This window comes from Patella vulgata, chromosome 1 (genome assembly GCF_932274485.2).
Source record: "Patella vulgata chromosome 1, xgPatVulg1.2, whole genome shotgun sequence".
Taxonomy (NCBI): domain Eukaryota; kingdom Metazoa; phylum Mollusca; class Gastropoda; family Patellidae; genus Patella; species Patella vulgata.
Window position 1 is genome coordinate 80,160,918 of NC_065879.2, and position 27,838 is coordinate 80,188,755.

The 27,838-nt window shown below is 35.6% G+C and overlaps 1 protein-coding gene across 2 annotated transcripts; it reads left to right on the plus strand.

The window, feature by feature from the left end:
• Positions 1–7,974: 7,974 nt before the first annotated feature.
• On the plus strand, positions 7,975–27,664 carry LOC126824087 (exostosin-like 3). 2 transcript variants are annotated; one of them, XM_050553275.2, is made up of 9 exons: positions 7,975–8,048; positions 10,439–10,519; positions 17,188–19,343; positions 21,340–21,441; positions 22,942–23,096; positions 23,986–24,113; positions 24,795–24,939; positions 25,476–25,604; positions 27,373–27,664. In XM_050553275.2, the coding sequence occupies exons 3-9, from the start codon at positions 17,384–17,386 to the stop codon at positions 27,580–27,582; spliced, it is 2,829 nt and encodes a 942-aa protein (XP_050409232.1). In that variant the 5' UTR covers positions 7,975–8,048; positions 10,439–10,519; positions 17,188–17,383; the 3' UTR covers positions 27,583–27,664. The 2 variants fall into 2 exon arrangements, with proteins under 2 accessions (XP_050409232.1, XP_050409239.1); XM_050553282.1 differs by lacking the exon at positions 7,975–8,048 and having other exon boundaries at positions 10,439–10,538.
• Positions 27,665–27,838: the final 174 nt, after the last annotated feature.

Genomic DNA, 27,838 nt, shown 5'->3' on the forward strand with positions numbered 1-27,838 from the left:
TGGTGTTGAAATGACGTCATAACAAGGCTAAACTACGTGATTTATTTTTGACAAAATTTCTCATTGTATACCATTTTCAATTGCTTGGCGGGCGCACTTGCCATGCTCCGATTTTGTTGATTTTAATAGCATCAAAACGACAATAAAACGAACTTTCAATCGGTCGGGGGTGCTATATTGACAAATCGCCTAAAAAAAAGATTGCGTGAATTGAAGCGTTCAACTTGCAAAAAATGCATGTTATTTCGAAATGCCAACAAAGCACCCCCGACCAATTGAAAGATCGTTCATTTATCTTTCTAATGATATTAGAATGAAAAAATAATATTAATAATAAGTGCGCCCGCCGAGCACTTGAAGTGGGGTACCCTCGTTTAAAAACGTGACAAAATTTTTCAGCGTAACGTCAAAACACGGGAAATTAACGTTTTTCAACTTACGTTTATGAAATTAATAAAATGAACACATATATAAAAATTATATCAAACAAAAGAACAGGATATCGGCTTCCAAAATATTTTAAAATTATTACAAAATATTAAATAGCCACCGTATGACGTTAAGTTGAAAAGGGGTTACAAATCGGGAAAAAATGACTTTCTTCCAACGTGGGCAATGGAGCTGTGACACCTATTACTAAACTTGAGAATGTTCAACTTCAATCTCAACAAAAGGAGGCTGATCGGTTGATTTAACAACAGAGATGCAGCATGTGCATCACTAGTTCAGCACTGATCGTAGGTCTCATTACACTCGCCCTGTACGTTCAGGTACCGTCCTATTGAATCCTTGTCGGAAAAATTTCAGTTCCCAGTAAATTATATACTGACCAACTTTTTACTGCTAAACGCTCGCGTGTCAGGCTGACCTTAAAAATATCTTTGTTTCACCAAACCCGACCCACAATCGAGGAGAAGGGTCGGTAGGTCGGGGTTTTTTTCAGATTTTTTTTTTAAGAGCTAATTTGACAGCTTGATAATTTTCCCGGTGCAAACATTCGTCTTCTTTTATTGGCAAACAAATCAATGACATCGGGATTTTTCATGATGCACGACTCACACACAAATTGCGACAAACTCACGTTTGAAACTCCCTCAACACGTTTTTAACGATCGTGCGGGTTGTGCCTTTATTTTTCTCGAAAACGGATATTGAAAATATCGTCGTCATGTTTAAAACGACGCCCCACAGACATAGAGGCAGAATCATTTCGTGGGAATGGACGTGCTTTCGTCTGCAACCATTTTGTTGAGAAGCGACACCTATGACGCTTTCGTCTTGATCAACCAGTTTCAATAATGAATCAAACCATAGCCATAGTAAAGGGAAATAACTCTCGTGATATATTTCAGGTTGACACACAAAATAAAATAAAAAGATCGCGGAAAAGTGCAATAAAATAATTTAAGGTCAGCCTCAGTTCCTGTGAATGCCTGAACAATTTAAATGAAGTGAGAAAATAAGACCTTACCTCGCTAGAACCTGTATGAATGACACACCATGCTGTTAAAAAATATGTCCCCATCTTCTAAACGACTTGAACAATGCCATTGAAATCTAAATATAGGGTACCGGTAATGTACAAATTTACAAAAACTCGGCGAAATTAGATGAAACGAAATTTAGGTATGCCTGGGGAGAAAAATTGGGATTTTTGAAAAAAGCAATAAATGACTGAAGATTCTCAACTTTTCATAGATTTCAATTTTTTCCCCCCAGGCTTTTAAATTAATAATTATGAATTTTTACTATAGTGATGGTACATGATGTACTTGACAATCAAGACTATATTGTCAAAATGTTAAACACTCTTAACTTATTTCAGAATTAAGCAATTTGATTGAATTAAATTTTTAGTAATATTCATTTTAATAAATCTATTTTTAAACTATTATAGCAAGAACGACCAGCTCTTTATCTAAATCTTACATAATGCATTTTCAACTTCTGTTTAAAACAGCATATTTTGGATTTGTAGAATTTAGATCTCCAAAGATGAATAGAATATCACTCAGTGCAGTATTTTTCTTTTGCTTAAAATTACAGTATTCTTAGAACCTTTGGAGACTGCTAACCTGCATTGCTCCACTTTGAGGTCTGTGCATTTAAAGAATCAATATAAAATAGTCTTGATAATCCAGGAATGTCAATTAGCCAGATGACAGTCATTAGACTGCTTTGAAGTGCCACTAATTTCAGACCAAGGCTAGGGCATGTAACTCATTTACTTGAAGTCCTGAAGTATTTAATGGTGATTGGTTTTTGTGTATACATGTATTTATATTGTACTTTGAATGATTATTACGACATTTTCACCCGACACCACGCAGCATAATCTTTTTATTGACGCATGGTTGTAGTGTTCATAAATGCGGAAAACTAAAGCAAGGTTTGTTATTGGAGGCATTATCGTTCGTCTTGAGGTCACAGGTTTGATCCTCGTGTTGTCCGAGACAGTTCATATATTTTCCAGCGTGGTTTCCCATTGTCATTGGTGTGGGATGGAGGACCTGACTAGAACAGCTGTCCAGTTGTTCGGATGAGGTAAAAAAAAACTGAGGTCCCTTGTACACATTGGTGTGGACGTAAAATTTCCCTTGGCAATTGGAATTCGACATAAGAATAGGCCGTAGCACTGTTGTCCAGGTAAAATTTCCCTCATAGCATAGCACACAGATAGTGTATCCCCATCTTCATAAACCCAGTCGGAGTAGAACAGCAGGAAGTTAAACCCTGTTTCATTTCATTTCTTCTTGACTTTAAAGTAGCTAAGTCTCTTAACTCAATATCATCCAAAGTGTTCGACATTGAAAACATGAATTATTAGTCAATTTAAATCAACATTTATGTTGTGACCTTACCAGGAAAATATGGTATTCTGATATCCAATATTTAAGACAAAATAAACATTTTACCATTGGTACACGAATCGTGTACTATAATGCATTTCAGCGCCATTTGTAACAAGGAACTTGAAGAACGAACTTAGACATATTCCACAAGTCCCGTCAAACGGTGATGTCATATTCTTATCTGGCGAGCACGCGCAATAAATACTATCGGAGTAGACTGGACTAACCAGACGCTAGAGATTACCATTCGATTGATACTTCTGTCGTACTTCACCGACCATAACTCATTAGAAATTATAGTAAAAACAGAAACGATTGCATGTAAATCAGTTTATACACATTCATATATTACATCATTATATGCGTTGCCACCCAATTGTGTCAATTTCTAGTTCTCAAATATTAGCGATTTAGCCCCTTTAAGGAGTCATGGTGGCTCAGTAAATAAGACGCTGGCTCGCTAATCAAGTCACTCCAAGGTCTGCTCCTGGTGTTAGTCCACAAAGTTCCTCATGATTTTCCTGCTTGATTGCCTCTTGTTAATTTCGTAGGACAATGGCGGTACAAGGCACATCGGCTAATTGTTCGGGTGGGATGAAAAACCAAGGTCCTGTGGGAAGCACGAAAAAAAATCCTTGACAGTTGAAATTCGAAAAAATAGTATGCTGTAACATCACGGTCCTTGCAAAATTTACGTGCATGGCATGGTGGTTTCATGTATTTTAAAATATTTAGAAAAAAAATCATAGATGCAGTAACCAAATAATTTTCTCTGAATTTTAATGAATTACTACTTGTGCATACATATTTAGTTAAAATAGGTATTGTATTAATTTGAAAAATAATAAATAGGTTTTTAAAGCATATTAAATGTTTTTAACTTTAAAATTTAGTTCGTAAGATTACGTCAGCTTATATGGTACTTTAATCTTCTTCGACATCTTCTGTACAAATCCCATATTTTGTACCTAACAGTCCGACCTTGTGCAGATCATAATCAGTCAATGATTGTATAATCAGATGAAAATCGGTGAAGGATATATATCCTTCGCCATCACCATTTATTAAAGTTACAATTTCATATTTTCTAAGAAAGTCAAAACATAATTATTCCTATGTCTTTTGCTCAATAGGTTGTCAACTCACTATTATACGATCATAGGTGTCATTCTCACACTTAAAACTCATTTACACCGGAAATAATAACACAATTACCTCCCTTGTTTTCTATTCTCCACCATGAAATAGCTATCCTCAAACGTTTGAATTTGAAGAGGAAAATGATATTTTTGCCAATTTCTCAACTGGCAATAGTGAATTATAGGATTAATAGGATTAATAGGATTATTCTTTAACAAGGTAGGACTGTTTATAGATACCATCTATTTTAAGGCTTTATTTTAATCAATTTTAAAAATATAACGTAAAAATATGAAATTGCAACTTTAAATTTGTTTGTGACATTTGCTTTGTCGTAAATTTTATATTTTCCAAATAATGCAAATGACTCACACAGCAGATAAAATCTACATACATGTAGCTATAAAAATATTTCATATAAAATGCAACACACAAACATAGATGGCCTATACATTTATATACCCCAACTGATTTCAAATGTATGGTTTATGCATTTATGATCAATAGATACATACATTTACTATTTACCTATTGATTGTAAATGGTACACACAATGATTCATTTCTTCGGACTGTTGTGTGGCAAGCTAGTTGTTTCGATGGGACATATTTGGCGCGCACATAAATTACATGTATGGGAGATTTTTATAAGGAGTTAGCCATTCTTGCTATAACAGTTCAAAAATAGATGATGAAAGAAGAATATATTGAAGATTTCAGTCAAATTACTTTATTCTGAACATAGTTATCACCAGTGTAATTTTTGACTAGAAATGGGATTGAATTCCATCTTCACCGATTCTTAGTATGGCTGATCGTTTGATTGACAGGCGTTAACTCCACCTACATAATCTCTGCTGTCTTTTGTCTGCTGTCATCATATCCGAATTTGTGTTTTACCTTTTTGGATTTATATAACAATTGGACAAAATGAGTGAGAGGGTAAATTTTCATTCTTACTTGTATTTTGGGCATACATTAAATCAGTTGAATATAGGACATAATATTATAATACAATTATGATAAATCTATAGGTTTTATAGTGGCGTCGTGCCTATTGGGGAAATAAAAATATTTTTATTGATATTATTAAGACAGAAGACCTGTCCGTCTGTATTAGTCATCACACGGTCTCCAGAAATTGTATAATTTGTCATTATCTGTGTTTAGTTTATTGCACTTTAAATAGTTTAGATGTCATTTGTTAGGCATCGCTCAACACAACAGCGGCCTCGCTTCGTACACTCTATCATTTAGCCTCAATTCGGGAGTATGACGTCAACGTAACGGTTAATCTCCGCTCATGATGCCATTTAAAATTAATCAGTCAACGAAATCCCGTTAAAATCCAAGCTGAATCCAAGCCATCCGTGGGTCTACAGAGTTGATTTTGTGCTTGTTGTGTAATAAAGATCTAATTTATAATTTCTATGACATCTGAAGCTTAAATAAAGACTTGCAATAATCAGATTTTGCTCTTGCATAATGTATGTTTAAAAGAACCCATAACAAAATAAGAGTATGTGTAGGATGTAGTGCCGTTGCCTGGGCAATATTTTGGGAGTCATGGTAGCTAAGTAGGTAAGATGTTGGCTCGCTAGTTAACTAATTATTTTTTTTTCATGTACATATATTTCCCTTTAGATAATGAAAATTGAATCACTGATCTTTAAACAGATTCATTTTGTAACTAAAATATTTATTTTCATCTATTCAAACTTTAACGAGTACATGCTAGCATTTACAGTACTTTCATTTAGATAATATGTCTAGTCCTTCGGATGAGACGAAAAACCGAGGTCCCATGTAAACATTGGAATGCACGTAAAAGATCCCTTGGCAGTTGGAATTCGATATAAGAGTAGGCGATAGTGCCACTGCCCGGGCAAAATTTCCCTCATAGCACACTGTATGGCGTATGCCCGTCTTCATTAGCCCAGTATAGGAGCAGAACAGTAGGACGTTAAACCCCATTTCATTTCATTTCATTTCATTTATATAATAAAAATAAATAATGAATCACAGATCTTTAAGCAGATTCATTTTGTAACCAAAAAACTCTTTCTCATCTACATGTAGTCAAACTTCAATGAATAGGCTACATGATAAAAAAAAAATTGAATCACAGAGCTTTAATAAAAGTAAATTTCATAACGGAATGTTTTTCATGTATTCAAGCTTCGATGAATACATAATAACATGTATTTCAGAGAATTCTGCCAAAATAAATGGCCAAATATAAAATAATTTGAAACTCGTACATAATTTATCATATAAAATAATCTTCAGAACAAATTCTTTTCAGATTTAATGAGCATGTTAAAAGCATTTGGCAAAAAAAACCCCAACTCAAACCAACTCCCAATCCTAAAACAGTTGCCAAAATGAAACATGGTATCTTTCACTGTTTGAACAACTTGTAGGAATTAAGATAACGAAAAATTTATGAAAGTTCTCAGGATGTAATTAGATTTTTTGTAGAATGGTACGAAGTTTTTAATGGGTTTTGTCACCACAATACTTCAATTATTTTGAGACAAACTTACACAGTAAATTTTATTTCTATGATGGTTATGTGCGGAATTAGAGGTATGAGAATTTTACTCAGGCAGTTGTATTTCTGTCTAGTCTTCTTCAGTTGCCAAATGTCAAAGGTTCTCAATCTGATGAAAATACAGATCTATATTTTGTTTCGTTTTTTAATACTTTCGATGGCCTCTACTACATAAAGATCTGACCCTATGACGTCAGACATTTGATTAACCAATCAGTGTTGATGATTCTACTCTAGTAGGATAATCACAGTTCTGTGCATTGCACACCAAGAACTTGCTGCAACAGACCGTTTCATTGGCTAATCCCTCCCATCAACCAGAATGCGAGTTATATAATAACTTTTCCAGATCCTAGTGTAGTAAAGAGAAGTAAAATGAAATTTTGAACTATAAAAAACGAAACGAAAAAGGATCTGTGTTTTAATCAGATTGATCAAAGATTGTCTTAAATATACGTCAATACTCAATAGGTCCTGTACCCTTCACCACTGACAGATCAAAATCACACTAAACAAATCATTGGTTCATTCTCTGCCAAGATCGATGGCTGTATGGTTAACATATGCATGTTGAATCAGGTCTGTCATTGTGTTAAGTGGAGTGGTTTTGATTCCCCACTCAAACATGACAACCTCATGGGTTTTCCCCACATATCTGGTTTCCTTCCCCTTGCTAAAGACTCCTACGTGCAAGCAAGTTATTGAAATAAAATTGAACAATATGTTAGTCCCAAAATGGCCTACATAGATTGTCGTCCAGTTACTGCTGAATCTAAATTTTTAGTTTAGCTGAAATGGTAGGAATATATTAATAAGGTGCTATATAAGATTAAAAAATTATTTTGTTAAATCAAAGTGCCGCTACATGTATCACTGCTTTATATATTTTAGCGTACATGTATGTAAGAGACTGGCCATTTTCATGAATTTGTGTATAACTATTAAACCTAAGAATACCGTATTGTTATTGCATGCAAGGCACTTATATAACTTATAGACTCTTTCCAAAAAATCTCAAGGGGGAGGGGTGGGAGTGGATGGCCGAATGGTTAGCACATGCGCGCTGTATCATAAAGTCTGTCATTGAGTCAACTGCCGTGGATTCGATTTCCCGGTCCTCCAGTTTCTGGACCATGTGTTAGTCCCAAAATGACCTAAATGCTAAACCCCATTTTTCTCTCTCTCAAAAATCTTGATTTTTTTTCTGTAGCTGATATGGAACAAAAACACATGACTCTATGAAGAACTTAGAAATTTCCAAAAATTATTTTGCTTTGCTTCAAGTGGTGGTAGTGCTGCTTTAAATTTTCTAGCAAAAGTACATGTAAGAGACCGTGTCTTTAAATGAATTTGTGTTTATCAGCATTTGTGTATAACATGTAGAGTGTGTATTGTAGCTCACATAGTTTTACTGGAGTTAGTTTAGTGGTACAGCTAGAATTACAAGTAACAGACAGACCTGTGTGTGTGTGTGATTTATAGGCTACTGACATATACAGAGGGGTGAACAAACTTCTTTCTTCTTAACTTCATGCTTATTTATAAATCTTGCTTTAATTCATAGTAACTTTACAAGTGTTTGGAAGTGAAGCGTTGGCATGGTTGTGGTTGCTAATTCTAGAACACCTGATGCCTCTTCTGTTGTCATTTAAAGACAATACTTCAATTTTGAATGGTTTTGTCTCAGGATTTGATTGTTTTGATAATGTAAATAACATGGATTAGTGAGGGAAATAGTGAATTTTATTTTGTTACAAGGTGTACGTACTATAGTGAATTGTGCTGCATTATTCACCATAGTAAATTTTACTGCATTGACATGTATTACAGATACTACAATTAATTCAGTGCTGCATTAGTCTGCATTTGTTACAGATGTTACTGTGAATATTGTACTGCATCAGTTACAGTAGTGAATTATGTTGCATGGCATTAGTTACAAGTAAAAATGCATGTACACATGTACAATCAGTGCATTAGGCTACATACATATACTGCATTAGTTACCATGTAGTGAATTAGGCTACATACTAATTAGTTACCATAGCGAATAGGCTACATGTAAATCAGTTCAGTAACTTGAGTTACTATAGTGAATTATATGTATTATACTGTATAGTGAATTATGCTGCATTAGATACCATAAGAAATTGTGCAGCATTAATTACAAGTACATGTACAATAGTTTTTTGTGATGTATTATACAATCTAAATGATGCTCTTGATTTATTATACAATCTAAATAATGCTCTCAATTATGATGTATTAATTATACAATCTAAATAATGTTCTCAAGACTGACCAGTTGTAAACTGGATGCCTGTCCTAAGAAATAAACAGTTATGTTTATACTAGACATTGACCTGTTGATTTTCAAGGATTTACCATTGACATTACATGTAATTGCTTCCAGATTTACTGCCCTTGATCTGTTTTAAAAATCTTATGGTTCCTGTAGCAGCTGAATTTGTAATTTGTTTGATACATCTTGTGGTTGCTGTAGCAGCTAAATTTTTAAACTGTTTGATACAGCTTTTTTTACGTGAATGTTCATGAGACAAAGAATATTATTCATTTTCAAAGTTTTCAAATAATGACTTTTTAGAGTTTAGGGGAGCCACAGTGGCTAAGTGGCTTAGGGGAGCCACAGTGGGTAAGACGCTGGCTCACTAGCCTGGAGGTCGCTGGTTCGATCCCAGTGTTGGCCGAGAAAGTTCATTGGCATTTTCTGACGTGGTTTCCCCCTTGTTATTGGTGCAGGATTGAGGGCCTTACATGGGCAGCTGTCAAGTTGTTTGGATGGGATGGAAAACGTAAAAGATCCCTTGGCAGTTGGAATTCAATGTAAGAGTAGGCTGTAGTGCCGATGTCCGGGCAAAATTTCCCTCATAGCACACTGTATCATAGCAGAACAGTAGGATGTTAAACCCCATTTCATTTCATTTATTTGCTCTAGGCATCTGTTTTGCTGCCTGGCAACTTGTCTTTGCAACTTTCTAAATGAAATGTTAGTAATTCTAGATGGTCACAAGTCTTTGGTGATGGGTGTGGTGGGTGATCTATTGCATACTCTTTAGGTTAAAGCATAAAGTCTGTCATTGAATCCTCCATTTTCTCTGTGACCTCCCACTGCTAAAGACCCCTATTCTTAAAAATAAAAGTGTCAACGTGGACAACTGGATGTTAAACCCTGGTTTCCAGTATTATTTCTCTGATATATGCAGCTTATCAAGTTCAGATGATGTTAATTTCCCTTCCCTTACATTTCATTTGATTCCTTTCCCTTTCATTTATTCATTGATGTAATAGAGATTATATTGTGTTGGGGAGCCACGGTGGCTAAGTGACGCTGACTCACTAGTCTAGAGGTTGCATGTTCGATCCCTTCATTTGCCGAGAAAGTTCATCAGGAACTTCCGTCATGGTTTCACCTTGTCAGTGGTGCATGACGAAGGACCTGACAAGTACAGCTGTGTAGTAATTCAAATGGGACGAAAAACCAAGGTTCTGTGTATACATTGGTAGTTTGAATTTGATATAAGAATAGGCCATAGTGCCACTGCCCAGGCAAAATTCCCCTCATAGCACAATGTATGACTTATGCCCGTCTTCATTAGCTCAGTCGGAGCAAAACAGTAGGACGTTAAACCCCATCTCATTTCTTTTTGCATTGTATGGATGTCAAACCTGGGTCTCTAGTGCCTTATAGCTAACTACAAACCATCATTTTTAATCCTTTTATTAACACCAAGTGCTAAATAGGTATCTTTAATTTATATTTCCTGAAAAACAAATTTTTGTTTTAAACTTGTGTAAAACTAATTATTGTAGAGATATGTGTAACAACAAATTTTTTTGTCAAAATAAAATCATGTTTTTTTTGTACATTTCAGGTTCACCAATCAACATGGCTGCAAGTATTTTATCAATTTTTGAAAATACATGTATGAATGCACTTCATGAAGCAGTTTAAGGTATGTTATGAATATTAAGGTATGAATGTATTTTTTTTTTTTTTTTTTGAGAGTACAGTATTTTGTGAGAGGATAAGATTTTGAGAGGGGAGGCCTACAACATTTTGGAAGAATACAATACTGTAAAACATGAAATTATTGCGACATGAAATTATTGCGAGTTGGGGTGGTGAAACATAATTGCGACATGAAATTATTGCGAATTTCTATAGTGGGGAAAAAATTATTGCGACATGAAATTATTGCGAAATTTTAATAAATTTTTTTATACGCCCACATTGAAATGTGGTCGTATATTGTCGTCGCCCCCGTCTGTCCGTCCGGCGTCCACAATTGCTTGTGGATGCTCTAGAGGCTAAAGTTAATATCCGATTGACTTTAAATTTATATACAGTGTTTAAGGCAATGAGACGAAGAAGCCTATTGATTTTCAGCGATTTCCGATAATTACTGCCAAGAGTTATGGCCCTTGATCACTTCAAAAAATCTTATGGACGCTCTAGAAGCCAAAGTTAATATCCGATTGACTTTAAATTTATACACAGTGGTTAAGGTCATGAGACGAAGAAGCCTATTGATTTTCAGCAATTTCCGATAATTACTGCCAGAGTTATGGCCCTTGACCACTTCAAAAAATCTTGTGGATGCTCTAGAGGCCAAAGTTAAAATCCAATTGCCTTTAAATTTATACACAGTGTTTAAGGTCATGAGACGAAGAAGCCTATTGATTTTCAGCGATTTCCGATAATTACTGCCAGAGTTATGGCCCTTGACCACTTCAAAAAATCTTGTGGATGCTCTAGAGGCCAAAGTTAATATCCGATTGCCTTTAAATTTATACACAGTGTTTAAGGTCATGAGACGAAGAAGCCTATTGATTTTCAGCGATTTCCGATAATTACTGCCAGAGTTATGGCCCTTGATCACTTCAAAAAATCTTGTGGACGCTCTAGAGGCCAAAGTTAATAATATCCAATTGACTTTAAATTTATACACGGTGTTTAAGGTCATGAGACGAAGAAGCCTATTGATTTTCAGCGATTTCCGATAATTACTGCCAGAGTTATGGCCCTTGATCACTTCAAAGTTAATATCCGATTGACTTTAAATTTATACACAGTGTTTGAGGTCACGAGGCGAAGAATCCTATTGATTTTCAAAGATTTCTGATAATTACTGCCAAAGTTATGGCCCTTGATCACTTTGAAAAATCTTCTGGACGCTCTAGAGGCCAAAGTTAATATCCGATTGACTGCAGATTGATACACAGAGTTTAAGATCTTGAGACGAACACGTATATTGATTTTCAATGAATTTTTATGACTTGGAACAGCTAAATTCATGATACAGTATTAAAAGATTTGTATACAAAACGTTAGCATGGGGCAGAACTTTATAAAAACCAAACAAATTCTAATGGTTTTCTGAGTTGTTGCTCTTAATCAGATTTTAGTGTATTATAAATGTTTCATTACCGAAAAAAGTAAAAATATGCGACAACTCTTGTTGACTGCCCGGACGATTTAGCTGCTGTGGGCGTATGTTTCGTTGCCTGGCAACCTATCTTTAGTAAATTTGTCTATAAAATGTGGTAGATTGTTAATTTTGAGGTGACAGTCGGCTCTTCAAAACATCGGTTGATTGGTGATTATTACTAACAGTAAATAATCAACTATTGAGGATTATAGCTTTGAGGTGACAGTCGGCTCTTTAAAACATCGGTTGATTGGTGATCATTAGTAACAGCTAATAGTGTAAACTTGTCATTTTGTACCAACCTTCGATACTACTGTCCACCATTGTGATGCATTCGATAATAGTTATCCATTTTTGTGAATTAATTTTATTTTATCCAAAAAGCACATGAACAAAAAAACACCGCTAATTTTATCTCCTATTTACAGGGGGTGTAACTCTGTATGTAATATTATAGGAGGCACTAAAACGTCTGTTTAACAATAAAGTGGCAATGGAAAAGAGATACTAGATGATCGTGACAAAACTCGGTACTTTTATTTTATTCAATCAGTATCAAATAATGTGTGGTTACGCGTGAAAACAATGACCAGGTTAGTTGTTTAATAAAACAAAAGATTAATTAATAGATAATCCCGGGTTACATTTCTTTTTACCTGATCAGTGGGGGTCCAGTTAATTAACTACTACTCACAGGATTAGCGGGGGTGTTACATACTCATAGAACGACAAGATGGTAACAGTCAACAATGGCCGTTGAATGGGCGATGTTTTGTTGAATTTATTTGTAAAATAGTGACCGCTGGCCACGTTAGAGGAGTGGCCGTTAAATAAAGAGATGAAACAACAGAATTCTTACGGGGGTAATTTATGGCGACCGCTTACAAGGAGGTGTCGCTGAATAGGAGTGGCTGCTCATACAGATTCTAATGTACTTATTGGGACTCTTTCTTGTGAAGAGTAATGAAGGGGGAGTAATTCAATATGGCCGACATTTTAACAAATTTTCACGAAATTATTGCGAACATGAAATTATTGCGAGAGGGCCTCGCTCGCAATTTTCGCAATAATTTCATGCTCACAATAATTTCATGTTTTACAGTACATTATGTTCTAAGATCATGGGGGGTTGTATGGCCGAATGGTTAGCGTGTGCTGGCTGCATCATAAGGTCTGTCATTGAGTCAACTAGCGTGGTTTCGATTTCCCGGTTGTAGGCCTACGTGACAAGGCCCCCGAGTTCACACAGCATTCTCAGACTTAAGTTAAGAATTTACTAAACTTTCCATCACTGTTTGTGAAAAATATCTTTGATCCAGAAACATAAAACTTTGCACATAGTTTCTTATTGATGTATTTGATACATTAAAACAACAAAAGTTTTATAAAGGTCTATATTTTAGTTAAAATAAGGAGAACAATTTTGAGTAAATTCTTAACTTAAGACTTAAGTCTGAGAATGCTTTGTGAACTTGGGGCCAGGAGGAGTAGGGCCATCTGTCCAACCTCGAGGGTTTTCTCCTTTCCCTCTGGTTTCCTCCCACTGCTAAAAACCCCTATGAGCAAGTGAATTATTGAAATGAAATTGAACCATATGTTAGTCCCAAAATGACAGTTAGTGTCAAGTGGATGTTAAACCCCATTTCTCTCTCTGTTTTAATATCATTGTAAGATGTGAGAGAACAGTATTTTGCTTGGGTATTTGGCCGGTTGGTAGGGATATTTTTGATTGCGAAGTACACTGTACCATTACCATGATAATTAAAAGAATCTTGATTTTCATTTCTTCAATCGGTGGTCTCTGTGAGTAACGTTCTAAAATATCTAAGACAACTGATGGTCTAGACTCTTGATTCACATCAACTCTAGACTCAAGAGAGTGGATGAGACCAGGGAATAAATATCTGAATGACAGTTTATGTAACATTTAAAACCAGATAAAGATCAGCAATAGCTGCAATGGTCAGATTTAGTTCTTGCATAATGCCTCTTTAAATTACTTTATAAACATGAGAAATCCATGTTGAAGACATTCAAGGGTGATGGTATGGAAAATATATCAGGGTTGCAAGAATTCAGTGCATATGTTGTTTTGGAGTATTTCTTAAAAAAAAAAAAATTATTCATTTTTGCTTAAAGTTGCTGATTGTCATTTTAAGGATTTGAATGCATTGCAAACTACCGGTGGTTTTTATGAATTTGATCTTTAAAAGTAACATCTGTCCAAATATGGTATTCAATCCATTATATACATATGTACAAAGGTGTGATATACATGTACCATATTGAAAATTTTGTAAGTGTTTGATGTGTCTATTTGAGCCCTGTCTAGTTGTTCGGATGGGATGAAAAACCGAGGTCCCGTGTACACATTGGCGTGCATGTAAAAGATCCCTTGGCAGTTGGAATTCGATATAAGAGTAGGCCGTATTACCGCTGCCCGGGCAAAATTTCCCTCATAGCACACTGTATGGCGTATGCCCGTCTTCATTAGCCCAGTTTAGGAGCAGAACAGTAGGACGTTAAACTCCATTTCATTTCATTTCATTTCTATTTGAGCCCAAGCCATATATTTCGATTTCTTTTTCTTAACCATACATTATTCAAGAGCTAAATCTGACTATTGTGGGTCTTTCTTTAAACCTGAAATGCTATGTAAACTATTAATTAGACATTTATTAACATGACAAGACCATAATCAAATCGAATATTTCCAATATTTAGTAGATTAGAACGGTTCAGCCATATTGTGATTTCACACATCTTGTCAAATCTTCAAAGACTAATATCTTTACTCACAATAGAGTAATTTGATTGAAATTTTCAATATATTCATTTTTCATTATCTATTTTTGAACTATTATAACAAGAATGGCTAGCTCTCTATCTAAATCTTACATAATGTATCTTTAATTAAATGTAAATTATCAAATTGAGTACATCTTAGTGAGAATTAGGTAAATAATTAGATATCGTCACAACATGCTAATGATGATTAGTAACGATAAAAGTCGTTATTGGTCGGATGGATATGATGATCAGGGCTTTAAAGGGTGTATGACTTGTTCTTTGGAATCTTAAATGGGTCTAAAAGCATGAAATGAAATGAAATGGGGTTTAAGTTCCTACTGTTCTGCTCCTACTGGGCTAATGAAGACCAGCATACGCCATGCAGTGTTCTACATATGAGGGAAATTTTGCCCAGATAGCGGCGCTATAGTCTTCTCTTATATCAAATTCCAATTGCCAAAGGATCTTTTCTGTGCACGCCAATGTGTACACGGTACCTCAGTTTTATGTGTCATCCAAACAACTTGTCAGTGGTCCTGCACCACTGACAAGGGGAATACCGGCCAACACAGGGATCACGCAACCTCCAGTGTTTTACTTACTAGCGAGCCAACATCTTCCTCACTTAGCCACCATGGCTTCCGGGTGTAAAAGCACATGTAAATGTAATATGAAGTGATTTGTATTCAATTTTTTAAAAAAGTATTGTAGTTTATAATAAATTATATTTGGTGAAATACGTGAACAGCACAAATTAAATGGCAGTTGTTTATGCCTCATGCTTAGTCCATTCTACACTTTAATTTATTATTATTTTGTTGTTTGTGAATCAGCTATTGCTAATTTCTCCGCATTATCTTGTAAAATTTCATTGTTCATTACAAATGGCACCTGAAACCATACAGTACAGGACTTGTGTACTGATTTTATTTAAAGTGTTCATGTGTCTTAATTTAAGACTCTTAAATATTGTATGTTAGGATACCATATTTTCACGGCAAGATAACACCAATATTGATTGAAATGGACCAATATTGAATATTCAGGTTTTTGATTTCGAAAACTGTGGAAAATATTGCGTAAGAGGTTTAGCTCCTTTAAGTGTGAGTTTATTATGACATCAGTTTCTGTGACCTTGCACTTACAAGGTTTAATTGAATTTCCAAATGTACAAGAGAAACATGTAGATGTATTAAGGCTTTCTTTATTCATGTGAAAACAAAGATGTCAGTGTGTGGTTGGTGTTAGGCCATACAAAAAAAAATATTCTGGTTCTCCGACAATCCTTCCCAATAATCTGTTTTTGTGTTTTTATTTTGTCAAATATAAGGGGGGTTGGATGGCTGACCTTCGGCTACAACCGGTAAGATCTTCATGTAGCATAGGCCACCGAAAGTAAATATAGATCTGTATTTTAATCACAGTTGATTGCATATTTGATAATTGAGCCTACTATGTACATATACTAGAGTTACATGTACTTCCTGTCACCCAGGGAAAACATTTACATGCAATAGTAAATGAGATCATTTTATTTTTTACATTTTGAAATAAAGACGGATCATGTTGCTCTTTCAAAGTGACTGAAAACCAGAATATTTATTTTATTTGGCCTAATGTATGTTAGAAGAAGAAAAAAGTTATTTCCATGCCAAGGAAAGATTGGTATTTAATTTACTGGCTTATATATGAAGGGAAAACATTTTATCACTGAGGAAATAGTGGTATTTTATTTCCTCTGGTTTATATATTTATTCATGACTGGATGGGAATGAACTTTGCTAAGAGTACACTCCAAGAGTTTCTGTCTAAAATCACTGGGTGTTTACATGTAGTCAATACATGAGAATTCTTTCAAAAATAATAAAATTTGCTTCTAGTTCTAGTAGAAGATTGGGGGTGGGTGGTCGAATGGGTTATCGTGTCCACGCATTCGATCATGAGGTCTTGTCATTGAGTCAAGTGGCGGGGTTTCGATTCCCCAGTTGTATGTGACAAGGAGTAGGGTCGTTTGTCCAACCTTGTGGGTTTTCTCCGGGTCCTCCGGTTTCCTCCCACTGCTAAAGACCCATACGCGCAAGCGAATTATTGAAATAAAGTAGAACCATGGGAGAGTCCCGAAATGAACTAGTTTGGGTCGAGTGGACATTAAACCCCATTTCTCTCTCTCTTTCAATTCCCTGGCGTGACAAGGAGTAGGGTTGCCTGTTAACCATGTGGGTTTTTTCCAGGTCCCCAGGTTTCCTCCCACTGATAAAGACCCCTACAAATAAATGAATGATTGAAATAAAATTGAAACATGATGTTAGTCCCAAAATAACCTAGTTTGTGTTGATTGGATGTTAAACCCCATTTCTCCCTCTCTAGTAGAAGTTAAAAATGTTTTATTTTTTTTTTTACAGGAACTCCAGTGTGAAAATAATTTGGAAAAGACATGAATTCTTCCACACAACAACGTGATGTTCATAATGTGTGATTGTAAAAATAGACCATGAAAATCATATGGAAAGAAGGCCAGCTAATTGATAGTGGTTGAACTCTTCACTATCAACAGGGAGGGGAGGTTAGCATCTTAAAGTTAAAACCAAAGATTTCAAAATGCGTGTCTTCAAAATGCTCCGAAAGATGAAATTTTGTCCTTGTTTAAGTGGACTCTCAATGCTGCAGTTATTTCTTGTAATATTTGTCTTGTTTATGACGGTTCCCTTGGTAACGCATTACTACATCTCGAACATAGGTGGCGATACCGAACAACAGCGCTATCTATCACGCTCAAAGTTAGATTATGATAAGGCAGACTTGGACCCGTTAAAACCTTCAAAACTGGAAAGCGAGATTAATGATTTGCAGCGAATAAAGGTCTCAGTGAATAACGAACTTCGAACCTTAGAGAGCAAACGACAAAAAATCCGGACCGAAATTTCAGGATATGAAGCTCACGTCGAGGCTCTGAGAACGCAATACGAAAGTTTAAACAAGGAAATGAACCAAGTGAAATTAGCCCTGGAACAATTAAAGTTAGAAAAAGAAGATGCCGTCCTGCAGTACATACCAAATATTAAAGCTCCGCAGCGAATATTGACAGATTTAAATCTTGACGTGAATGAAATCATTCCAAAACCGACATCCATATTGTCACAATCGTGTCGCATGCACACATGTTTTGATTACTCCATCTGCTCCCTTGTATCGAGATTCCCCATTTTTGTTTACAATTCCCAGGAAGTGTTGACCGATTCCTTCGAAATTAATGAATTTGTAGCCTCATCTGTGATTAAGGTGTTTGGCAAAAATGCTTACATAACCGAAGAATCTTATTCTGCCTGTATTTATATTTTAGTTGTGGGTGAACTCGAAAATCAAAACTTTGATAAATCTGCTTTAGAATCCATGCTTCATAATCTTCCATATTGGCATGGTGATGGACGCAATCATGTTCTCATAAATTTAGCCAGTAATATCCATAATATTGACATTTTAAGTGGTATAAATACCGGACGAGCGATTGTCGTGCAATCTGCTTTTATTGATAGTGTATATAGAACTGGGTTCGATCTGGTAATTCCACCACTTATAGAAGAATTAGCAGATGGACCTGTGTGGCAAGAGTTACCCCCCTTGGCCCCTGTTCGTCGAAAATATTTTATTTCTTTTAGAGGCCAGTCTATATCTCCACCTCAGAATCAGGGTAAATTTTTTGACAGTTTTAATGAAGGGTTGTATAAAATCAACCAACATAATCAAAATCAGTTTAGACGTCGACTGAAAAGTGTGTCCGATGTTCCAACCATTGTATCCATAGAAACACAGATAGTTCAAGCTTTAAAAGACATGGTAGTCAAAATGCCCCAAGAAGTGCATATTGCCCTGTCGTGCGACAAAGGCAGTCCAGAAGGTGTCATGTCCGAATGGGCTCTTTGTGGAACAAAGGAACAACGAAGTGAAATTTTGAAGGAATCAACTTTTTCTATTTTGGTTGCCCCAAATAATTTTTCAATTGTGTCGACGACAGGTTTTCAAACTCGACTTTCAGAGTCTCTTAAATACGGGGCAGTGCCAATAATATTAGGAACCCATGTGACATTACCATATTCGGAAATACTGGATTGGGACAAAGCTGTGGTGTTTTTACCTACTGCGCGAGTCACAGAAATATTTTTCTTTCTGCGAACGTTCACTGACAATGACATTTCATTTTTTCGGCATCGTGGTCGGTTTATTTGGGAGACATATTTTGCAACCACTGAAAACATAATTGACAGTGCTTTAGCTGTGCTAAGAACCAGACTTCAAATTCCTCCACGGCCTGTCAAGGCGGAACCCGCGCCTAGTGTATTTAACGCATCTTTTATTCCATTGAAATATAACGGCCCCGAGACGGAGCCGGAAACAGATGAATTTCTTGGACCCAAGGAGGAGAGGTTTGCATCAGAAGAGTTTAAGAGAAATTACACAAAGTTCTTCTTCCGAGACTCCTTTAACCAACCTGGTGACCCATTTCATCTTTACCCATACACGCCCATTGACCCCTTATTGTCTGCAGATGCCAGATTTTTGGGTAAGTATAAAACACTGGCCTGTAGATTCGTTGTGGGCGCATTTTTAAAAAAAATACATTTGTAATTCACGTAGATTTACAAGTCCGCTCTCTCTCTCTCTCAACCTTTTTTTACGCCCCACAGCGCTAGGAAATGTTTACAAGGTTAACCCATTGACCCCCTATTGACTGCAGATGCTAGATATTGAGGAAGTATAAAAGAGTTACAGCAAGGCTCTATTGCTGCTGTCTGGGCAAAATATTCCTCATAAGTCATGGGTTCCCAACCTATTTTATGCGCCACACCATGATATGATTATTACCCAGGTCTGTCCATGTACATAATTGACAAGGAGTAGAGTTTTCTCCAGATTCTCTGTTTTCCTCCATCTGAGGTAGGTGTGGTGGCTCAGAGTGAGTAACAAGGTCCCTTGCTTGATCCTGGTGCTAGCCAAGTACATGTAAGTTTCATCAGGATTTTCCAGCCTGAGTTTCCCTTTTCAGTGGTACAGGAGAAGGGGGGTCTGGCCAGGAAAAGAATTTAGTTGTTCTGATGGCGTGATAAACTGAGGACCTCTTTCTTACTCTCAGATGATGTCAGCAGCTGTTCCTGAGATCTTCTTAAGGAAGCTAAGTGGGTAAGACGCTGGCTTGCTAGCCTGGAGATCGTAGGTTTACTCCCGGTGTTGGCCGAGAAAGTTCATCAGGATGTTTTGGCGTGCTTTCTTCTTGTCAGTGGTGCCGGACTGTGTGGGTGTTTGTGAAAGGGGGGGGGGGGGGTCTGACAGGGACAGCATGTTTAATCGTTTGAATGGGACGTAAAACCGAAGTTCTGTGTATACATTGCCGTACACTTATTAGAGTTGGCTGTAGCGCCGCTGTCTGGGCAAAATTTCCCTCATATGGTGTACGCCCGTCTTCATTTGCCCAGTCGGAGGAGAACAGTATCACATTAAACCCCCATTTTATTTTATTAGATCATAAACAGAAAAATACTCATGAAATATTACATAAGTTTATTATACATTTTGTTTTTATTATTTTATCTTTTAACAATTCTTGGACTAAAACTTCTTTCATGTAAGTTTTACTTAATATAATTCCATTGAAGGGAGCTGACATTGCATATCAAAAATGATTAAAAACCAATTAATTCTGATGCTGCCATCTTTATACTCTTGGACACGTTAGCAAGTAACTGAAGGATAACTTAATTCTATCCATGAACATTGAGGTCAGAATAGCATCTGATCTTTTTTGGGGGGTGGGGGTGGGAATTCGTTTAGATTAATATCTAAAGAACACGATTTAGGCGTACTTGTTGTTAAATTTGAATAAAGAAAATTGATGACTGGATTTCTAAAACATTGAGGCTTTAATAAATAAAGCCAAACCAATTTAATTTTTAGTTTTTTGGGATCTCGATCAATAAATAGATTACTCAATTCATGTGTATTTAAAATTTCAGAACTTGAATATTTGGAGCTTAAATCTTTTGAGAAGAACAACAAAGAACTTTTGGTTTTTAAATTAGTCTTTTTGCTGGAGAAATTGGAGGATGAATTTTTAATAGGTGTTCCTACAATTTAAATTGTTGGTGTGGCCCAAGGCTTGATCTTGATTATTGGATGACAAAGCAATCGTTTCAACTTCAATTGGATACAATCTGATTAAAATACAGATATATATTTCGTTTCTTTTTTTATACTTTCGATGGCCTCCACTACATGAAGATCTGACCAGTTGTAGTGGGAGGTCGCATCAGGGGTCACATGAGTGACTTTTGACCCTGCAATGTCAGACATTTGATTAACGGTTTCATTGGCTAATCCCTCACATCAACCAGAATGCTGGTTATATTACAACTCTTCCAGATCCTAGTGTAGTAAAGACAAGTAAAATGAAATTTAAAACTATAAAAAATGAAATAGGATCTGTGTTTTAATCAGATGGAGTTGGCTAGAACTTGTGTTCTTCATCTAAACAGACATTTATGATATGTTTACTTGTATTTTAGGATCTGGTTTTGGTTATCGACCTATAGGTCATGGAGTTGGTGGTGCTGGGAAGGAATTTAGTGAGTCGTTGGGAGGAAACGTTCAACGTGAACAGTTTACCAGTAAGTTATATTATTATGTTTCTTATTGGATCAATGGCCGTACATGTAGGACCATAAAATATTCTTTCACTCAACTAAAGCTAAACCTTTATGTTATACAAATACATTTTGCTGACAAATTCACATTTAACAGGAAAAAACATTTCTTGTGTAAATGATAATATATGCAATACACGTGTTGCCGAATTGAGAGCCATGGTGGCTTAGTGAATAAAGCAATGACTCGTTAACCAGGACACCCCAGGGATTGAATCCCTGTGTTGACCAAGAGAGTTGTTGTGATTTTCTGGTTAGGTTTCCGCTTTGTCACTGGTCCAGGATGAAGGACCTGGCAAGGAACATTGTCCGTAAAAGATCCCTTGACTTGAAATTCTGAATAAGAGCAGGCTGCTGTCTGAGTAACATTTCTCTCATAGCACACTGAATGGCGTACTCATCGGTACAGAAAAGTAGGATGTTAAACCCCATTTCATTTGCTGCTGAATTTGTGATGGCAATGGCTTGTTTGATCGTGTATATGAACAATGTGACAAGCTTTCTGTGACAATTTTTGATACACTTACATGTATGTACATTGCTAAGTAATCTATGGCCAATTTTGCAATTGTGGTGCATTTTCTTGTCAAATTGTCTTTGCCTCAAAACTGTGCATGTAAAAATATTCAAACTGTGTATCTATATTAGTTGTGATGCAGATGTATAAAGTTTATATTTAATTTCTGTGTGTTTATTTTAGTTGTGATGCAAACCTCTCAAGTTTATATTTAATTTCTGTGTGTTTATTTTAGTTGTGATGCAGACTTCTAAAGTTTTATATTTAATTTCTGTTTGTTTATTTTAGTTGTGACGCTTTCTCTAAAGTTTACATTTAATTTCTGTGTATCTATTTTATTAGGCTGACCTCTAAAGTTTATATTTAATATCTGTGTGTCTATTTTATTTGTGATGCAGACCTCTAATTTAGGTGTGATGCTTTCTCAAAAATTATCTAATTTCTGTGTATCTATTTTAATGTTGACCTCTAGAGTTTATCTTTAATTTATGTGTGTTTATTTTATTATTTTGACCTCTAAAGTTTATATTTAATTTCTGTGTATCTATTTTATTACATTGACCTCTAGAGTTTATATTTAATTTCTGTGTATCTATTTTATGGTGTTGTCCTCTAAAGTTTATATTTAATTTCTGTGTATTTATTTTAGTTGGGATGCAAACCCCTAAAGTTTACATTTAATTTCTGTGTATCTATTTTATTATGTTAACCTCTAAAGTTTATATTTAATTTCTGTGTATTTATTTTAGTTGGGATGCAAACCTCTAAAGTTTACATTTAATTTCTGTGTATCTAATTTATTACATTGACCTCTAAAGTTTATTTAATTTCTATGTATTTATTTTAGTTGTGATACAAACCTCTAAAGTTTATATTTAATTTCTGTATATCTATTTTATTACATTGACCTCTAAAGTTTATATTTAATTTCTGTGTATTTATTTTAGTTGTGATGCTGACCTATGAAAGAGAAGAAGTGTTAATGAACGCTTTAAAGAGATTAAAATACCTACCTTTCTTAAATCGAGTTATTGTAGTCTGGAATAACCAGATACCTCCATCTGTAGAGTTGCGCTGGCCAGATATAGGAGTACCACTAAATGTAAGTATATCACAGATCAGGTCATCTATAAAAAATGTAATACTGGTAATCTTTCTTGTTTTGTTTTTTGGGGTGGGGGTGGGAGTGTCACCTTTTAGAGATATGTATAACTAAGTTAATATCTTCAAAATGTATTTTAAATGCAAGTATAATTATCACCAAAACAAAAGATAGGTTGCCAGGCAACGAAACATACGCCCACAGCAGCTATATCGTCCGGGCAGTCAACAAGAGTTGTCGCATATTTTTACTTTTCTCGGTAATTAAACATTTATGATACATTAAAATCTGATTAAGAGTAACAACTCATTAAATAATTATCAGAAAACCATTAGAATTTGTTTGGTTTTTATAAAGTTCTGTCCCATGCTAATGTTTAGTATACAAAACTTTTAACATCCTGGATTTAGCTGTTCAAGTCATTTCAATGTGGGCGTATAAAAATACCTATAAAAGAGCAAATCCTTCAAATTATAAAGGAGTTTTAATCTCTCTTTAAGTAATTTTCAAAAAGGGTTACCTTCCTGAAAATGATGTCCCAATGTACAGAAATAAAATGAAATAGGGATTAAAGGCCTACTTTTTGAACCATCCAGGATCGTGAAGTCAGTTAAAGCCATGCAATGTGCTATGAGGAAAATCTTTTATCCAGACAGGGTGGTATAGCCTAGCCTACTCTTATTTGCAATGCCAAATCTCAAGAGTTCTTTTTACATGCAGGACAGCGGGTACATATATCGGACTAACTAAATGCTGTTCTTTGCCAGATCCTTTATCCTGCACCACCGATAAAGGGGAAAACACGCTATTGCCTTACTCACTGAGCCACTACAGCTCCCTTGTGTGGATGAGCTTTATTCATTCATACGTGTATTTATTTTAATTTCAGATTGTAAAGACTGCCAAGAATAGTCTCAACAACCGCTTCCTACCGTTTGATATAATAGAAACAGAAGCTGTGTTGAGTATTGATGATGATGCACATTTAAGACATGATGAGATTATATTTGGTTTCAGGTAAGTGGACGTCAATATCAAACCCAATCTGATTAAAACACAGATCCTATTTCGTTTCGTTTTTATAGTTCAAAATTTCGTTTTACTTGTCTTTACAACACTAGGATCTGGAAGAGTTGTTAGCATTGACATGTTCTGGATGATGTGAGGGATTAGCCAATAAAAATGTCTGTTGTGGCAAGTTTTTTGGCCTTTTGATGTACGGAACTGTGGGTAAACCACTAGAAAAGTCAACACTGATTTTTTGACGCCATAGAGTCAAAAGCCGCATATTTGACCCCTGATGTGAACTCCCACTATAACTTGTCAGATCTTCATGTACTGTAGGCCATCGAAAGTATAAAAAAAAACGAAACGAAATATAGATCTGTATTTTAATCAGATTGTATCAAACCTATATTTGGTTTCATGTAATCCATCAGGATTATTGTTAGTTTCTTGTTAGTGGACGTCAAACTTATTTGGTTTCATGTAATCTGGTTTCACGTAATCCGTCGAATCAAACTTATTTTAGTTTCATAAAAGTGGCCATCAGTGTCAAACATATATTTAGTTTTTTGTTAGTGGACCTCAATGTCAAACACATTTGGTTTCATGTAAGTAATTTGATGCAAAATTTTAAAGAATGAAAATCAAATGGGCGTGGCCTTTAACCTAATTATTTTTATTTTGTATGAACAGAGTGTGGCGTGAAGAACGAGACAGGGTGGTAGGATTTCCAGGACGATTTCACACATGGGATGTGAAGAATAAAAGTTGGTTATATAATTCTAATTATTCATGTGAACTGTCGATGGTGCTGACTGGAGCAGCCTTTTATCATAAGGTAGGTTAAAGTTCAAATTAATGAATATTTGGGTGGCTGAATAGTCTTAATTCAGAACTGTCTATATGGTTTCTGACTGAAGTAGCATAAGATGCGTCAGAGATTAAATTAATGAATATTTGGTAGCTGAATATAGTCTAATGTCAATGCGCTACACTTCAGAACTGTCTATATAGTTTTTGACTGGAGTAGCAGAAGATAGGTCAGAGATCATATAAAATGAACATTAGTTAACCCGTTAACTGTGTAGGTCGTTATATAACATTCTGGACAACTGCCACTCACTGTGTGTAGGGCGTAATATAACGCCTTGGAGGTATTTTCCCCAACCTATTCTTCGAACATACGATCGCAGCATGTGTAGGACGTTATATTTACGCCTGGTTGAGGAAATCTAATTGAAGGGAGACAACTCTATTTACCGTTAGTTTTAATATGGTTTCAGACTACTATCATTTTGTATTAACTGGATAGTCCAATACATGCCATCTTTTACTTCTGCTGTGATATTTCATAGTGTTATTTTATAATTTCAGTACTATGCCTATTTATATACGTACAGTATGCCACAAGCTATCCGTGATAAAGTCGATGAATATACTAATTGTGAAGATATAGCCATGAATTTCCTAGTCTCACATATAACCAGAAAACCTCCTATAAAGGTAAGTATTAGACATGGTTAGTATTAATCATTGGGCCAACTTAGTTGGTATTTATCATTGGGCCAACTCGGTTGGTATTAATCATTGGGCCAACTTGGTTAGTGTTAATCATTGGGCCAACTTGGTTAGTATTAATTGTTGTCCAATATTGTTAGTGTTAAAATGGTTGGTATTAATCATAGGCCAATTTGGTTAGTGTTAGTCATTGGGCCAACTTGGTTAGTGTTAATCATTGAGCCAACTTGGTTAGTGTTAATTGATGGTCCAACTTGGTTAGTGTTAATTGTTGGCCCAACATGTTTGTGTTAATTGATGGGCCAACTTGATTAGTATTAAAGATGGGTTCCCGCGTACATACTGGGTGATTTAATAGTATATATGGACTAAAAACATATTCAAACTAATTAATTTGTCATAACTTTGCTTCAAATCCTTCTCAAACATTGTAATTGCGAAGGAATGTCCTGCTATAAAAATTCGATCAAACCAGGTCATGTTTATGTCACGTGACTTACCTCTCTTGGAAGTCAGAGGAGAATTCATTGTATATATAAGACGATGTTGTCTTTAATCGCTTACTATTTATTACAAATATCGAATCCTAATTAAATTCTCGGATTATCCACTACCCGCGTCTTTATCTCAAAGTGTTGTACGTCTAACTTTCCATAAAGTTTATCAACTTGTACATCAAGCGTGCAGAAATTCCTAATCGTCGGGCTGTTGATTAGGGGAACCCTTACATTTTTGTCCTGTATACGCTCCATAAGTGTTTTTCGGGGAATCCAGTATTTTTCTAGTAAGATTGGATATCTCTACTTTCCATATATACCAAAATTACCATACTTTTATTGGAAATAACCACCCGATAAATACTTTTCTGGGAACCCATCTTTAATCTTTGGGCCAGCTTGATTAGTATTAATCAATGTGTCAAGATGGTTAGTTTCAATTAATGGGCCAACAGTGTTAGTATTAATCAATGGACCAACATTGTTAGTGTTAATCATTGGGACAGCTTGGTTCGTATTAATAATTGGGACAGCTTGGTTCGTATTAATCAATAGGCCAACTTGATTCTAATTTGTTGGTGGGTTGACCCAAATTGTGTTGAATGGATGTTTAGTGTTTAGGGAGTTGTGGCTCAGTGAGTAAGATATTGGCCTGCTAACCAGGATTCCGGTGTGGTTCCCCCTTGTCAGTGATGCAGGACGGAGGGCCTGACAAGGACAGCTGTCTAGTTGTTCGAATGGGACGAAAAACCGAGGTCCCGTGTACACATTGGCATGCACATAAAAGATCCCTTGACAGTTGGAATTCGATATAAGAGTAGGCCGTAGGGCAAAATTTCCCTCATAGCACACTGTATGGCGTATGCCCGTCTTCATTAGTCCAGTTAGAAGCAGAACAGTAGGACGTTAAACCCCATTTCATTTCATTTCATTTTGCTAACCAGAAGATTTCTCGATTTTCGTGTCAGTGGTGCAGGACAGAGGGCCTGGCATGGTACTGCATTTGGTTTTTCAAATGGGACGAATTAAAGTTGTAATTGACCTCTTTGGGTCCTGTATACACATGGGCATGACAGTTGTAATTTGAAATAAGAGTAGGCTGCAATGCAGCTGTAATGCAAAATTTCCATCATAGCATATTGTATGTATGGCATATGTCCGTATGTGTTTGCCAAGTCAGTGCAAAACAGTAGGACATTAAACCATTTCATTTTGTTTTATTAATATTTATATAATATATCCCTTTCTCATTGTAGGTGACATCAAGATGGACGTTCCGATGTCCAGGCTGTCCACAGACTTTATCAAGTGACGATTCTCACTTTCAAGAGAGACATCAGTGTATTAACTTTTTTGTGAAAGTTTACGGCTACATGCCGTTACTTTTCACTCAATACCGCGTAGATTCTGTGCTTTTCAAGACGAGACTTCCCCACGATAAACAAAAATGTTTTAAATACATTTGATTGTTTTAAATATTGAGATTTTTATCAGGTCATGTGAGCTGTCTAAAGATTTAATAATAAACTCTCCTTTTTTTTATATAAACAGACTGGTCTTATTTACTAGCAATCTGATTAAAATACAGAGCCTATTTCGTTTCTTAAAGTTCAAAATATCATTTTACTTGTCTTTACTACACTAGGATCTGGAAGAGTTGTTATATAACCTGCGTTCTGGTTGATGTGAGGGATTAGCCAATGAAACGGTCTGATGCAGCTA